We start from the raw sequence: 13,391 nt of genomic DNA, 5'->3' as shown, positions 1-13,391 counted from the left end.
GCTCAAATGGCAATACTTTGAGTACACACGAGGTCCCGGGTCGTCAGACTCACGGACACGGGAGGACACGCACTGGGACCCACTCCGAGGTCCCGGGGTCATCAGACTCGCGGACACGGGAGGACGCGCCCTGGGACCCACTCCCACGAGGTCCCGGGGTCGTCAGACTCACGGACACGGGAGGACACGCACTGGGACCCACTCTCTCGAGGTCCCGGGATCGTCAGACTCACGGACACGGGAGGACGCGCACTGGGACCCACTCCCACGAGGTCCCGGGGTCGTCAGACTCACGGACACAGGAGGACGCGCACTGGGACCCACTCCCACGAGGTCCCTAGGTCGTCAGTCTCACGGACACGGGAGGACCCACTCACTCGAGGTCCCGGGGTTGTCAGACTCGCGGACACGGGAGGACACGCACTGGGACCCACTCACTCGAGGTCCCGGGGTCGTCAGATTCGCGGACACGGGAGGACACGCACTGGGACCCACTCCCACGAGGCCCCGGGGTCGTCACACTCACACACACGGAGGAGACAGTGGGGCCGGGGCTGGGGGAGCAGGTGGGGGTCTGTGTGTAACAGGACCGAGTCTCAGGGTGGGGACATGGAACGTTCCGGAGCCGGACGGTGGGGAGGGCTGCACAGCAGCATGAATGTGCTCAGTGGCCCTGTATTTTTTAAAATGGTTAAGATGGCAAAGCTCACGTTATGTATATTTTTGCACAATAAAAACAAAAGAAAAACCCTCCTCTGTTAAAGATTTCAGACCAAAGCCCAACGTGGGAAGAGGTACTTCGTGGCACATTTAATACACATGCAGCGTTGAAACTTCACGGTACGCATGGCAGCTCAGGCATCACAGAACATCCACGGGCAAAGGCAGGGCTGGCCGGGGTCGCCTCACAGTGGCGGCTTCCCAGACGTGCATAGGAAGGGCAAAATCGGGCTAACTGCATGACCTCGTTCTCATGTCTGTCACCAGGGGCCACCGTGGCTCTCTGTCCTGCCCCTGGGCCTCTCTAGTTCCAGCTGACGCGGACCGAAAAAACACATTGAAGTGGGGTTTCAATCGATCGTCGACCTGGGCCGGTGTGGGGCCTGTTTGGTTTTTATCTTTCCTGCTCCGGGAGGATGGAGGTTCCGAAAGCACCTGTCTCCCGGGGCAAGGGCTCGTGTCCAGTGGGGCACTGCCGGACAAGTGAAAAGGAGCCCCTGGCCGTCACAACCGTACCCAGGGCGTGTCTGGAAAACCCCTCCTCCCCCTCAGAAGGTCCCCAAGGAGCTGCTCTTCAAAGAAGCGAATATCATGCGGCCCCCAGCCTGACTCTGAGAGAACCGTGCTCCCTGGGTCGTGGAAATCGTCCAACTCCTGATGTCTCCTTCCTGTCCCGGCTGTCCGGCCCAGCGAGGGTGACCGTCTGGCACGGTGGCCATCCCGAGGGGCGAGTCTCTGGAAAGGTGGGGACGCACACTTGACCACATCTCTCCTCTAGGGGCTCCCGCGAGCCTGGGCCCCGGGGTGGGGGGGGGGCTCGCCTGCGGCCAGATGAGGCCCCCTCCTGTCTGAGGCAGGGGCTGCTTTCGGTCACTCTCCTGCCTGCCGTCTCCGACAGGACCCCCTGGAAACAGAGGATCCCCGTGGGACACCCCCTTTCACGTCACTGCACCCCACTCAGACTGCAGCCCTGGTGGCCTGGCCCCTGGGGCGCAGGGGCGGGCGCACGTCCCGACCCGGCCAGCCCAGCATCCCCCTCCCGCCCCGGGCTGGCCCGGACTCACAGCTGACTCCTGCGCCCCCAAGACTCGGGGAGGAGTGAGGCTGGGTCCCACAAGCGGCAGAGGGGAAGGCCTGGGGGGTCTTGAGGGCCGTTTGTTTTTGAAACGCACGAGGTGACCGTTTTTTTCCAAACAGGAGTCCGGAGGAAGGGGCGGCCCCGTGGAGTTGGGGTGCCCACCCCCACGGCCCGCGGACACGGGAACAGGCCAGCACACGGAAGCAGGGCTGCGGGGCCGCGGGGCTCAGACGGTGAGGGAGATGAAGCTGTTGTAGCGCTGGATGTTCCTCTTGAGGATCTCGGAGCAGGGGCCCAGCACGCGCTCGAAGCGGGGCCGGTCCAGCTTGACGCACTTGAGGGGCCCCCGGGCCACCACGGTGGCCGCCCGGGGCCGGTTCAGCAGCAGTGCAATCTCCCCTGCAGGCGAGCGGGCGGTCAGGGGCCGGGTCCCCAGGGCTTCTCCAGACAGCTGGCCCCCCACTGGCCCCCAGCACGCGCACGTGCACGCACGCGAGGGCACACACACGCGCGCGCACACACACACACACACACACACACACACTGACACGTCACCCTTGGAGCACAGCTGGGCACCGTCCTGCCTCCCCGCAGGGACTTGGGTCACTCGGGGCTCCAGGTCACGCCCTCCCTGGGGACAGCCATGTCCGTTGAGGGGGTCCCGGCCTGCCCCCCACGGGCGCCCCCACAGCTCTCCACCTCAGGGCCCTTCCGGGGCTCCCCTATGAGAGGGCGGGGAACCCACACTCACCAAAGTAGTCGGAGGGCCCCAGGCGCCCCACCTCCACGTACTCTTCGTTGGGGGACCGGCGCTGGAGGACGGAGGCCGTGCCCTGCAGACGCCAAGGGACAGGTGAGGGTCAGCAGTTGGGGGGTCACAGGCGAGGGGGCATGCCCAACCCCCCCTCCAGCTCCCGTCCGCCTGCTCCCTGTCTAAACTGAAGTCAGGCGTTTCCTCCTTGGAGACAGAAGGGTGTGAGGTCAGAGGCCACCACAGGCCGGGCAGTGGGGAGAATCTTTGGGGGCACCCCAGGCTGACCTCGGGCTAGCTCCCAAGGACTTGGCGCTCCAGTGGGATGGGCGTGGTCTAAGGTCATGCCCCCAGGGAGCAGCGGGGGCCCCTCCCGAGCGGGGGTGGGGGGTCTGCAGAGGCTCAATGATTAACACGGAGCCCACGGAGCCGCCTCACACGCGGGAAGCCGCAGACGGGCTCTGACCCCAGGCCCCCTCACCTGCCAAGCGCCTCAGGCCAGTCCCCTGTCTGGGGAGCCCCCCGACTCTACACCTGTGAGGATCAGAAGTGAGGCTTTGTAAACTGCCCGGAGCATCCAGTTGGCGCTCAGCCCTGCTCGGTGGATGTGCATAAACAGCATCACTCCTGCAGCTGAGCCCCGCGCGGCCAAGCTGAACAGCCTCTGGAATAACCGAGCCTCTGGGACAGGCTGCCGACTCCTTCACCGCTGCTGAGGGGGCTGAGGCCCGGGGTGGACGAGGGCCCCTGTACCCTCTGCTGCCCCGGGGCACCCGGGCCCTCAGCCTGTCAGGCGCGTCCGTGGCCCCGTGCCCTGGCAGCACCGACAGACGTGATCCTGATCCAAGGCGGGGGGGCTCAGTTTACCCGGCTCAGGTCGCCGGCCAGGCCGGCTCCCGCCTCACCGCAGGCTGGGGGAGACGCCGTGAGAAGACCCTGCTGGTGCCGCCGTGCCTGGAATCTCCGGGCACTGATCGGCAGCCACCCCCCCACCCCCCCACCGCCGGCAGCTGGATCCCCGTGCTCACCCCTGCACCGGCCATGGGGCCGCTCGGCTCGTGGGCGTCTGGCGTGTTTATGAAGCCAGCTGATGGATGGAGCCAGACGTCTAAACAGCAGACGGATGCCGCCACTGCCCGGGAGGCGAGGGTGGCAGGGCCTGGAGCACACGTGCTCCCTGCCCAACCCCAGAAGGCACAGAGTCCTGGGCTGGAAGCAAAGCTGAGGGGACTCGCGGGCTCCGACATCGTCAGGGAGGCACAGGGAAGGTCACCCCGGCACCGCGTGCGGGCCCTCCGTGCCCTGGGCTGCTGAGACGGGCGTGATTTTTCTCAGAGCCCCGTTGTGCCCACCTAGTTCTTTGACATTTATGCCCTATAACTATGGTGCACGTGACCTACACGCCTTCCGTCCCATTTACGTAATTTCCATTTTACAACTGGGACTGTCTTCCTCTTTCAAAACCCCGCAGTGGAACTGGATGTGGCCCGTGTGTAGAATCAGTGACACTCCAGCCCGAGAGCGTCCGTTCAGATGCAAAGCTGGCTGCAGGGGCCTGAGGGCTCCTGGAGTATCTGTGAGGCAGTGGGACCGGAAGATGGGCAGCCGATTCAGTGGCCCAGACAGGTGTCAGGGCCCGGGGTTCACCCCTGCGTCCTGCTCTGGCGACCTCAGGCCCTCATGGTGGCACAGGAGCTGCCGCGGTTCGGGGAGTCGCCAAGTGTCTCCCCTTGCTATCAGCAGGCATAGAACCCACTGCTTCCTCCTGCAGCTTCTCTCCTCAGCAGGAAAACCTTCCAGAAGCTCCCAGCAACCTTCCCTCACACCGCATTGGCCCAAACAGGTCGCACGCTCACAGAGGCCCAGCCGAGAGGACGGGCAGCAGGGGGAGGGGCTGAGGATCAGGTGGTGTTCCCAGGAAGGAGTAAGGATGGGTCTGGGTGGGCCAGCACCGGTCGGGAGACCACCATCCACCGAGAGACCAGCAGCATTTCCTTCCCGGGGGCGCACAGAGCAATGGCCACGTGAGACGAGGCAGGCCACGACCGTGGACGCTGGGGGGCACGTGCACACGGGTATGTCACCGTCACAGCCAGACGGAAGCAAGGTCGTCACGCATGAAGCAGGGAGAGCCCACGGCAAACACACGGCAGGGGAGCACCACTGTCGCCGGCTGCAGCCCCCGCCTCCTTTGTGGGTAGACGTGACCGCCCTCTCCCAGATGGAGAGATGGACAGATGGACAGGGTGCGTGCTGCCCCCCGCGGCTGTGACGTCGACCACGGGCGCCAAGGCGAGGGGGCCCCAGGGCCACATGGAGCCACCTCCCGGCCCAGAACGTGCTCACGAGAACACGCTTCCTTGCGCTCTCGGGCGTGTGGTTTCGGGGTCTCCTGACCTGGCGGTGCCGGCAGACACTGTGGGTGCAGACCCTGCGCCCGCGGGGCCGCAGTTCCCCACGACTCGCTGCCCAGGCTGCCGACGGGGCTGCACAGACACCCCCGAGGGACCGCCAGCCGGAATGTTCCGGGCCGGAGAAACACTTGCCAGAAGGCTAGACCGTACTCGTCAAATTCCTCTCTCAGTGACTCTAGGCCCGGCCCGAAAATAATCGGGTCTCGCCGAACACGGCCTGGGAGGGCCCAGGAGAAAAGCGTTAGCACCGGCGGCAGGGGCGGGATTCCTAGATGACTCCCTCCTTCGGCGCCGTTTCAGTTTTAAAAACCGACGAGATTTCCGTGGCTCAGGTTTTCTCCAGTGGGCGGGTGCGATGCCCACAGAGAGGGGAACCTGTCAGGGTGGCACGCGGGGGGGCACTTGGGGGCGGCTTCTCCTCCAGGACCCCAGCCGCACACCCTTTTACTCATTCGTTCGGGGGCTCAGTGCCTGCAGAGCGACTCCCTGGACCCCTGGACCCACCACCCCGGGCGGACGACAGGCTCGTGCGGGACCCGCGTCCGTCAGACCCTGTACGCGCCCCTGAACAACTGAGCGCCGCCAGGCAGGGGCTGGAAAGCCGTGAGAGACGCACCAGCCCCACCTGAAGCCAGAGCCGGCCGACCTCAGCTCCGCGGAGCGCCGGCCACAGCCGCGGGGGGGCCCCCACTTCCCAGCCTCAGCCTCCTCTTCCACAGAATGGGTACAGGACCGTTCAGCTTCCCGGAGCAGGGGCCCGACCACCTGCGCTTCAGAAGTAGCTCCATCCCCGTCAGATGGGACAGGTGGCCGTGAGGGCAGTGGGCGCTTGAATAAGCGGAACAGAAAACACCGTGGCTGTGGCGTTCACGAGACGTTCCCGCCCGTTCCTGCCTGACACCCGGGGACCCCTGTGGACGCACCGCCGTCCGTGTTTGTGTGCTTATGCACAGGCAGCGTGCTGCACGTCTGCACGTGCATGGGAGTAACTGAGCCCGCGGGTGAGAGCACCTCGCAGACAGCCCCAGGCTCCCCCTGCATCGGCGAGTGGGCGCCCGTCGAGCTCCTCTCTGTTCCTCCCAAGGGGCCGGGCCGACTCTGCCAGAGCCCCGGTCCCCCCTCCCTGCGGCACGGCAGAGAGCCACGGGGCAAGGGCATCACACCCCGCGGCCGCCCACACCCTGGCCGGGTTCGCGCTCGGGTCCAAAGGTCACCCGTGAGGCCGGGCCCAGAGCGTGAAGTGCCACAAGCCCTGGCTGCTGGCGGTCCTTCCTCCAAACCCACGGTCTGTCTCATGCCCCCCAAGTCAGGCGACGTCTGTCAGGAGCAGGGGGAAGCGGCTGGTGACCGATGCTCCAGCGGGCACACACGATGTCCGGGCTGCATGCAGGCGGCCGCACCAAACGTGTCCTGGAGCATGACGGGAGGGGCCTGCGGGTCCCAGCCCATGGCTCCCTTCCCCCCGGGCTCTGCCCCCAACGTCCGGCCGGTTCCTCCCTGCCACCCGCAGCCTCAGGGGCACCGGGGAGTGGGTCCGAGGCTTCCTGGCCACACACACCCTGCTTCGAGTGAGGGCAGGAGAGAGGGACCACCACCCAGGGCTCCTTCCAGGCTGGGAGGGGGGGCGGGCAGCCCGCTGCAGTCCACTCTGGGGTCCAAAGGTTCTCGTGCTCAGCCGAGCCCAACGGCCACCAGCCCCGTCCCCAGGAACCACCGTCTGCAGACTCTCTGTGCTGGCTGGCGGCCTCCACCCGGGGCACCGGAGCCACGGGTAGGCTCCTGTCCCAGCGCCTCCCCGGGGGGTGGGCGACCCAACCCAGACCACACAGGGCACCGTGGCCAGCAACTACGCTCCAGCCCTGCGCCCGAGGTGAAGGCCTGAGCAAGAAACAGAGTCTAGACGTGCAGACCTTGGGGCGGGGGGCACGTTTTCTGTCTGGGAGAAACATCCCCCAGACTTTCACCACGTCTCTGACGCCGATAACAGAAGCCAGGAAGAACCCGTCAAGGAGAAGGCACTTAGGGACGCACACGAGCCGCCGTGGGGACGGCGGTGAAGGGGGGGGATGGTGGGTGGGGAGGAGGCAATGTTTTCCCAAAGACGTTTCTGCGTCACCAGACTTGTTCCAGGAAGTGACACTTCGGTGGCACGATTTTGTTAATGTTTTGTTTTTCTAAGGCTCCCATCGAGGTCTAGCCTCGGCTTCCAGCAAGCTGACTTGTGTGGTGATCCAGAAATGTTCTGGGGCAGACAGTGCCAAGGCCCCGAGCCACACGACAGTGCACTTAATCCACGGCGGCACGGAAGGTGACGTACGTGCCCTCACGTCCGTGTGCCGAGGCCGATCAGAGCCGAGGGCCTGGCCTGCCAGGTCCTGCCTGAGGGGTCGGCCAGGTGTGCAGGCAGGTGAGCTGGCGAGGGGGTCGTCGGGCCCCTGACGAGGAAGGAGACATCACAGCGGCCCGCACGGGACGGGGCCTGGGAGGCCCCCCTGGCGTCGGAGGGAGGCCGTCCAGGCACCGAGCGGGCACCAGTGTGGGTGGAAGCAAACTCCTTGCACCCGGCAACCGCGCCCCCGGGCCACACAAAAACCTGCGGCTGGGTGTTCAGGGCGGCTACGCCCACAGCAAGCATGCTGCCCCTAAGCAGGCGAGCGGCTTCGCGGGGTCAGGTCCAGACGAGGGGCCGCGATTCTGCGCCACAAAGGACTGCATGCGATCACCGATAACCTGGACTGCACGCTGTCTGATTCCAACGACAGGACGTCCTGGAAGAGGCGGAGCTGCGCAGGCAGAAGACGGGGGCTGCCTGGGCTCAGGGCGGAGGGAGGAGGGAGGAGCAGGGGGAGCACAGGGGACTTTTAGGGCGGCGAACAGCGCGAGGGACACGGGACGGTGGACACCTGCCGTCCCACGTTCGCCCAAACCCACAGAACGTGCACCCACCCAGAGGGACCCTCCCGTGAACCATGGACTCCAGGTGATAACAGCGTGTCAGTGTGGGGTCACCGGCTGTGACAAATCCACCATCTGGGGGACACCGATACGGGGGAGTCTGGGGGGGAGCGGGGAATTACGGGAAATCTCTGTCCATTCAGCTCAACGTTGCGGTGAATCTAAAACTACCCCCTAAAAATGAAGTCTCAGGGCACCTGGGGCTTAGTCAGGTGAGCGTCTGACTCTTGAGCTCGGCTCAAGTCATGATCTCGTGGTTTGTGGGATCGAGCTGACAGCTCGGAATCTGCTTGGGATTCTCTCTCCTTCTCTCCTGCCCGCCCCCCGCCCGCCCCCAGCTTGTGAACACTCACGTGTGTGCGAGCACTCTCTCTCTCACTCTCAAAATAAATACACTTAAAATAATCAAATCTTAAAAATCAGAGAGAGAGAGAGAGAGAACCTCTCTGAACTCCTGCTCTCTCTTATTCTGGGGGTCTGGCCGACGAGCCAGCAAGCACCCGTGACCTCGGGCAGCCCCACGCCAGGCCCGCAGAACAACGGTCTGGGCCAATCGCTATCCCTGGATGCAGACTGGAGGCCACTTCCCTCTGTTGGTTTCTGTCTGCAGAACGTTTCCTGCACCTCAGGCCCCGCCCCAACCTGCCCAGCACACCCTCTCTCCGGCGGGACCGTCCCTGCTACCTCCTGGCCCCAGGGCCCCCAGCTACGGGGCCCTCCTGCCGAGGCCCGGCCCTCCTCCACGCGGACCCAGGGCCAGTCTGTGCCAACGGACTGGGACCACTTCCCTCCTTGGCAAGTAAACACAGAAGCGCCCGTAGCTGCTGTCCCCACCCCGCCTCGGCCTGGCACGCAAGGGCATGGCACCAGCCCAGCCACGAACGGCCCTGGGCACAGAAGGACATGCCCACGGGGGAGGTCTCCTCCCTATCCCCCAAGATCCCGGTGAATCGTGCATGCCCACCAGCCTGGTCCGTGTGTCTGAGGGGCCAACAGGGCCAGTCCCCGGACAGACCGTGGCCTCGGGAGCAGTGGTTATGCCTTTGCTCCAACACTGTGGACGTTTACAAAATTAACTTACTAAGAGAGCAGATGAACCAAATCTGGAGTTTCCGTGACAGTGTCTCCCCAGCCGCCAGCCGGTGGGCCTCAGGGGGTCCTCCTGGGCATGCAAAGTCAGGCCCGCCCACCTCCTTGCCAGTTCTGGAGACCAGGAGCCGGGAGTCTCAGGGCTTGGAACAGCTGGGGGCCTGGCCAGTTCTGCACCCGCTCGCCCTCTCTCTGCCCGGAGCCCAATCCCTGAGGAGGCCTGGACGTGGTGGGTCCCACCTGGTGCGCCTGCCGGCTCTTTGGGAGGGAAGTGGTCTAGAGAACACAGGGCCACGCCCACCCCACCGGCAGCCACGGGTCAGGCCCTGGGAGGACCCAGGGGCTTTGTACTCTCCGGGTCTGTCGGCCGGGTTTACCAGGCCGACCTCGCTCATCCACTGAGGATGTTTTCAAGAGCTCTGGGGGTCTGGTGTCGTGGGGATTCAGACACAGCAGGTGCACGCACAGAGCCGGGAGACCACCTTGCCCAGGAGGGGCACTGCTCCGGCACAGAGACCCTCAGGGCTCAGGCGAGGCCCCCGGTCTTGCAGCCCAGCCCTGCCTTCCCGGCTGGGCTCCCACCGGACGGCAGGCGTTCATGACTCACCAAGTGTCTGTAGGGCCATTTCCCGCACCTGTGCAGGGCAGGGGGTCTCCACCAGCCTCGGCCACACCTCGGGGACCAGCAGAGAGAAGACGAATAAGCAAACCCCACGACCATCTTCCAAAATGGAGCGGAGACACTCAGTCAGGCAAAGGCATGAGAGCGGGGACCCGGCCCCACTTACTGACTGGAGGAAAGGAGGCCAGCCACGCAGAGCCCCCCAGCCAGGGCCCCCCAGCCCAGGCTCCCTACGGCAGCTGCGTCTGCAGGCGCCCAGGGCCCTGCACCTGCCTCAGGGGCCCCACACCCCCTGCACAGACACCTGTCTATTCCAGAAAAGCCGACAGGCATGTCAGTCGGGGTTCTCCAGACAGACAGCCAATGGGACGTATATGTGTAGAGAGACGTCGAGTCCAGGAATTGGCTCACAGGACAGTGGGGACCGCGAGTCCAAAATCTATAGGGCCGGCTGGCCGGCAGGGGGTATCTCCCCCAGGGGGACACGCGGGTCTTTCTTCTCTCAAGAAAAGCCTTCAACTGATTGGCTGAGGCCCACCCCTTCACTCAACATCAGCTCATGTCCATGCTAGTCCCATCTGAAAAATACCTTTGCAGAAACATCTAGACACCCGGGGACCGCGGCTTGCTCAAGCCGACCCATCAAACTGACCCTGACCGCAGGGAGCCGCGGACCCCGGGCCCCTTTCCCGCCATCTCCCTGTGCGCAGACCAGCCCCGCTGTGCGGGGGAGCTCACAGGCGGCCCAGGAACCGGGGGTTAACCCACTCCACTGTGTGCGTGCGCTGTTCGCCAGCTGAAAGAGGACAGCTCAAACCAGACTGGCCACGCGCCCGAAAGCTTCCGCAAGAACATGGGCCACCCGCGCCTCGCCTCGCCCCAGGCCTGGCCTGGGGGGGGGGTTGGGGGGGGGGTGTCTTCTCGTAAGGAAACATCAGCCACAGGATGGTCACTGGGGTTTCCAGAAGTCTCCAACCAACGGAACAGCCGTCGGAGGAAGAACGGCCGACCCAACAAAACACACGAGTAACACTACCTTCTCCTGCTTCGTCTCACGACAGTCCGGGTCGGCTCGGGTCAGATGGAGGCTGGCTTCCCCGCCCGAGGCACCACTCAGACCAGGGAGCCACCCGGCAGCTCGCTGGGTGCTGTGGGGGAGCGAGGCTGGTAGGCTCGACCCAGGTGTGGCAGCTGCAGCCAGCGGGCCGCCTCTGGCCGTGTAGCGAACACCCAGGAAGCTGCATTTCAGGCCGAGAGCCTCGATTCCCGTGAACCCTGGGATCCCACCAGGACCTACCGGACTGGGTTGATCACAGAGGAAAAGGGGAAAAAAATCCAAGTTGCCAAGGAGACAACTTCAAATACATTTCCAGGAGGGTCGGGTTACATTCCAGAGCCGGTGCACGAGCCCCTGCCCCCAACCACACGGAGGACGTTCCTGCACGGGGCCCCAGGCCCAGGGCAGGGCCCAGTGCCACTGTCACCCCACTGCCCTCCCTCGGCACCTTCTCCTGGAGACCCCGCAGGGAGCCACACAGGCCTGCCCCGGGCACAGCACGAGACCCAGAAAGGTCCCTCTGCATCGTCGCCCATCACCCTGTGTGAATCACAGAGGGCAGTGCCATTCTAGAAAAGAATGAGGGGTGCCCGCCAGACCCTCTTGTGGGACGCACACATGTGCACACATCACGCGGGAGCAAGGAGCAGGACCCCGGCCACTGGGATGCAGGGTGCACGCTTGCTGGCTGTGTGGCCTTGGGCAGAGGCCCAGCCCTCCCCTGCCCCAGGAGGGATGCTGGCCCCTGACCAGGCCTCCCTGACAGGTGCCTGGGGGTTCACACAACGCCCGGCACATCCTGGGCTCAGAAAGTCCCAGCTCACGACATCGGGATTAACAAACCAGGTGACCACTCCCCTCCCTGGAGCTGCGTGAGGGCCCCCCACCCCCTCGCCCATCTGTGCCCATCACACGCGTTTAATGCTTTTTTTACCCGTGTCCTTGGACCCGGCTGGGAGGTCCAAGCCTTAGTCCACAGCAAATGATGGACAATTGTGTGGGCTGGCCACAGTTACTCCCTCAGCTCGGAGACCACGACCCCTGAGACCATGAACCTCAAAGCCTGCGAGGCCGGCAGACCAGACACAAGGGCCGTGTGGGGACTGTGGCTAACAGGGGTCCTTTCCCACCCCTCCAGTCTGCCGATTGTGGCTAGGTGCCACACGTTTACAGAGAAGTTAGAGTCCCACTGCGACGAGAAAGACCTTGATTTTTAAACACTGGTAATTAATTCAAATGTTTTAAAAAACCACCACGCAAATGAATACAAACGCACCTCTGAGCCAAAGTGGCCCCATGAGCACCAGCTTCTTATTAGTGAGTTGAAACCTAGGGCAGGAAAGGATTTGTGCCTTTGAGCCGGCACCACACCCTCCCCTTGGTCCCAGGTCATCAGAGGAGGGGCTCCACACGTGCACCCCTCACGGGGACACACAGGCAGTTTCAGGGGTTGGTGACTTAGAGCCACGGTCTGTCCCCCTCTCACCGGCTGCTCTCACCTAGGCACCTGCTAACGCCCGGGGACCACGGCTGCTCTCTGGAGGTACAGTGGGCTGGACACCCAAGGTGGGGCGTCCAGTGCCCGGAGCTCAGGGCCCCACTGATGAGCTGAGCCGTGTGGCTGTCTCAGCACGGCCGCTGGTACCAGGAAGGAGGCGCCCCACGACCAGCCTGGGTGTCCCGGCGAGTCAGACCCCGCTTGTCCAGGAAGCAGCGAGGACCCTGCGGTTGGTCACATCCAATGCAGATTTGGGGGTGGGGTCCAACGAAGTGGTGGCTGGAGGGACCCCCTCCACCCCCTCCTGGACCTCATGTTCTTAACCGGGAAATGCCAGGCCCACACAGACCCAGAGAGGGTGTCACATCCGAGGCCACAGCAGAGGGGACATCACCCACCAGCCCCTTTGAGGAGCAGGACAGGACCTCAAGGGCCTCCCCCCCCCCCCCCCCAGCCAAGCTCATCACGGGAGGAAGAAGCCGGCGGGCACTCCCCTGGGACCAGCTCCACTTCGCTGTCGACCTAGAATCAGAATTCATTCCGTTTTCTCCTTCCTTCCCTCTCCCTTCAGAAGGACTCGTGACTCACGCAGCCGAGAACTACTGGGGCTGGGGTCCTCCAGAAAGATTCACACAGCTTCCAGGGAGCCTGGGGTGAAGGAGCCACACGTGCCCCCCACCCGCAGGCACCATGTGTCCCCGGTGGGTGGGTGTGGGGCTGGGACGGGTGCAGGGCGGGGGGCGGGGGGCGGGGGCGGGTTGTGCGTCCGGTGCCCTGGCAGACCCACCTTCCAGAAATTTCAGGCGGGTGGCGGAAAGGGACCCTGACACGCCCTCCCGGGAGTCACAAACCAGATTTGTGTTTCCTGTCCAGGTCTCACCCGTGCTGTTCGTGCTTCGTGTGCCGGCAGAGAGGGCTCCGCATCTCACCGGCACCGACGACCTGGCAAGGTCCCCTCTTGTTTTGTTTTTATTTTTAAAAACGTTTATTTTTGGGCAAGAGCGTGAGAGTGTGCGAGCAGGGGAGGGGCGGAGAGAGAGGGGGAGGGAGGGTCCCAAGCAAACTCTGCACGGTGAGCACAGAGCCTGGCACGGGGCTCGATCCCGCGAACCGCGAGACCGTGACCAGCCCCGAACGGCTGTCGAGAGTCAGACGTACCGACGGAGCCCCCAGGTGCCCCTCCTTCGTTTGTTTTGGACCCAGAAAG

General features: G+C 64.5%; 1 protein-coding gene and 1 long non-coding RNA gene across 5 annotated transcripts in view; both read right to left on the bottom strand.

Annotated features, from left to right (window-relative positions):
• Nucleotides 1–699: 699 nt before the first annotated feature.
• PRKAR1B (protein kinase cAMP-dependent type I regulatory subunit beta) overlaps nt 700–13,391 on the bottom strand; it is a 113,830-nt gene continuing 101,138 nt past the window's right edge. For all 4 annotated transcript variants that reach the window (XM_053213609.1, XM_053213610.1, XM_053213608.1 and 1 more), the window contains 2 exons: nt 2,550–2,631; nt 700–2,197 (listed from right to left, as the gene is read on the bottom strand). In XM_053213609.1, the coding sequence (XP_053069584.1) occupies nt 2,025–2,197; nt 2,550–2,631 (255 nt within the window). In that variant the 3' untranslated portion in view covers nt 700–2,024. The remainder of the gene's footprint in view (nt 2,198–2,549; nt 2,632–13,391) is intronic.
• On the bottom strand, nt 2,638–12,625 carry LOC128313689 (uncharacterized). The gene is made up of 3 exons (XR_008294711.1): nt 11,963–12,625; nt 9,615–9,681; nt 2,638–7,746 (listed from the first exon to the last, which is right to left on the bottom strand). It is a non-coding gene; the product is annotated as an uncharacterized LOC128313689 (long non-coding RNA).

This window comes from Acinonyx jubatus, chromosome E3 (genome assembly GCF_027475565.1).
Source record: "Acinonyx jubatus isolate Ajub_Pintada_27869175 chromosome E3, VMU_Ajub_asm_v1.0, whole genome shotgun sequence".
Taxonomy (NCBI): domain Eukaryota; kingdom Metazoa; phylum Chordata; class Mammalia; order Carnivora; family Felidae; genus Acinonyx; species Acinonyx jubatus.
Note: the sequence above shows the minus strand (reverse complement) of the source record. Positions and strands in the feature narration are given on the sequence as shown.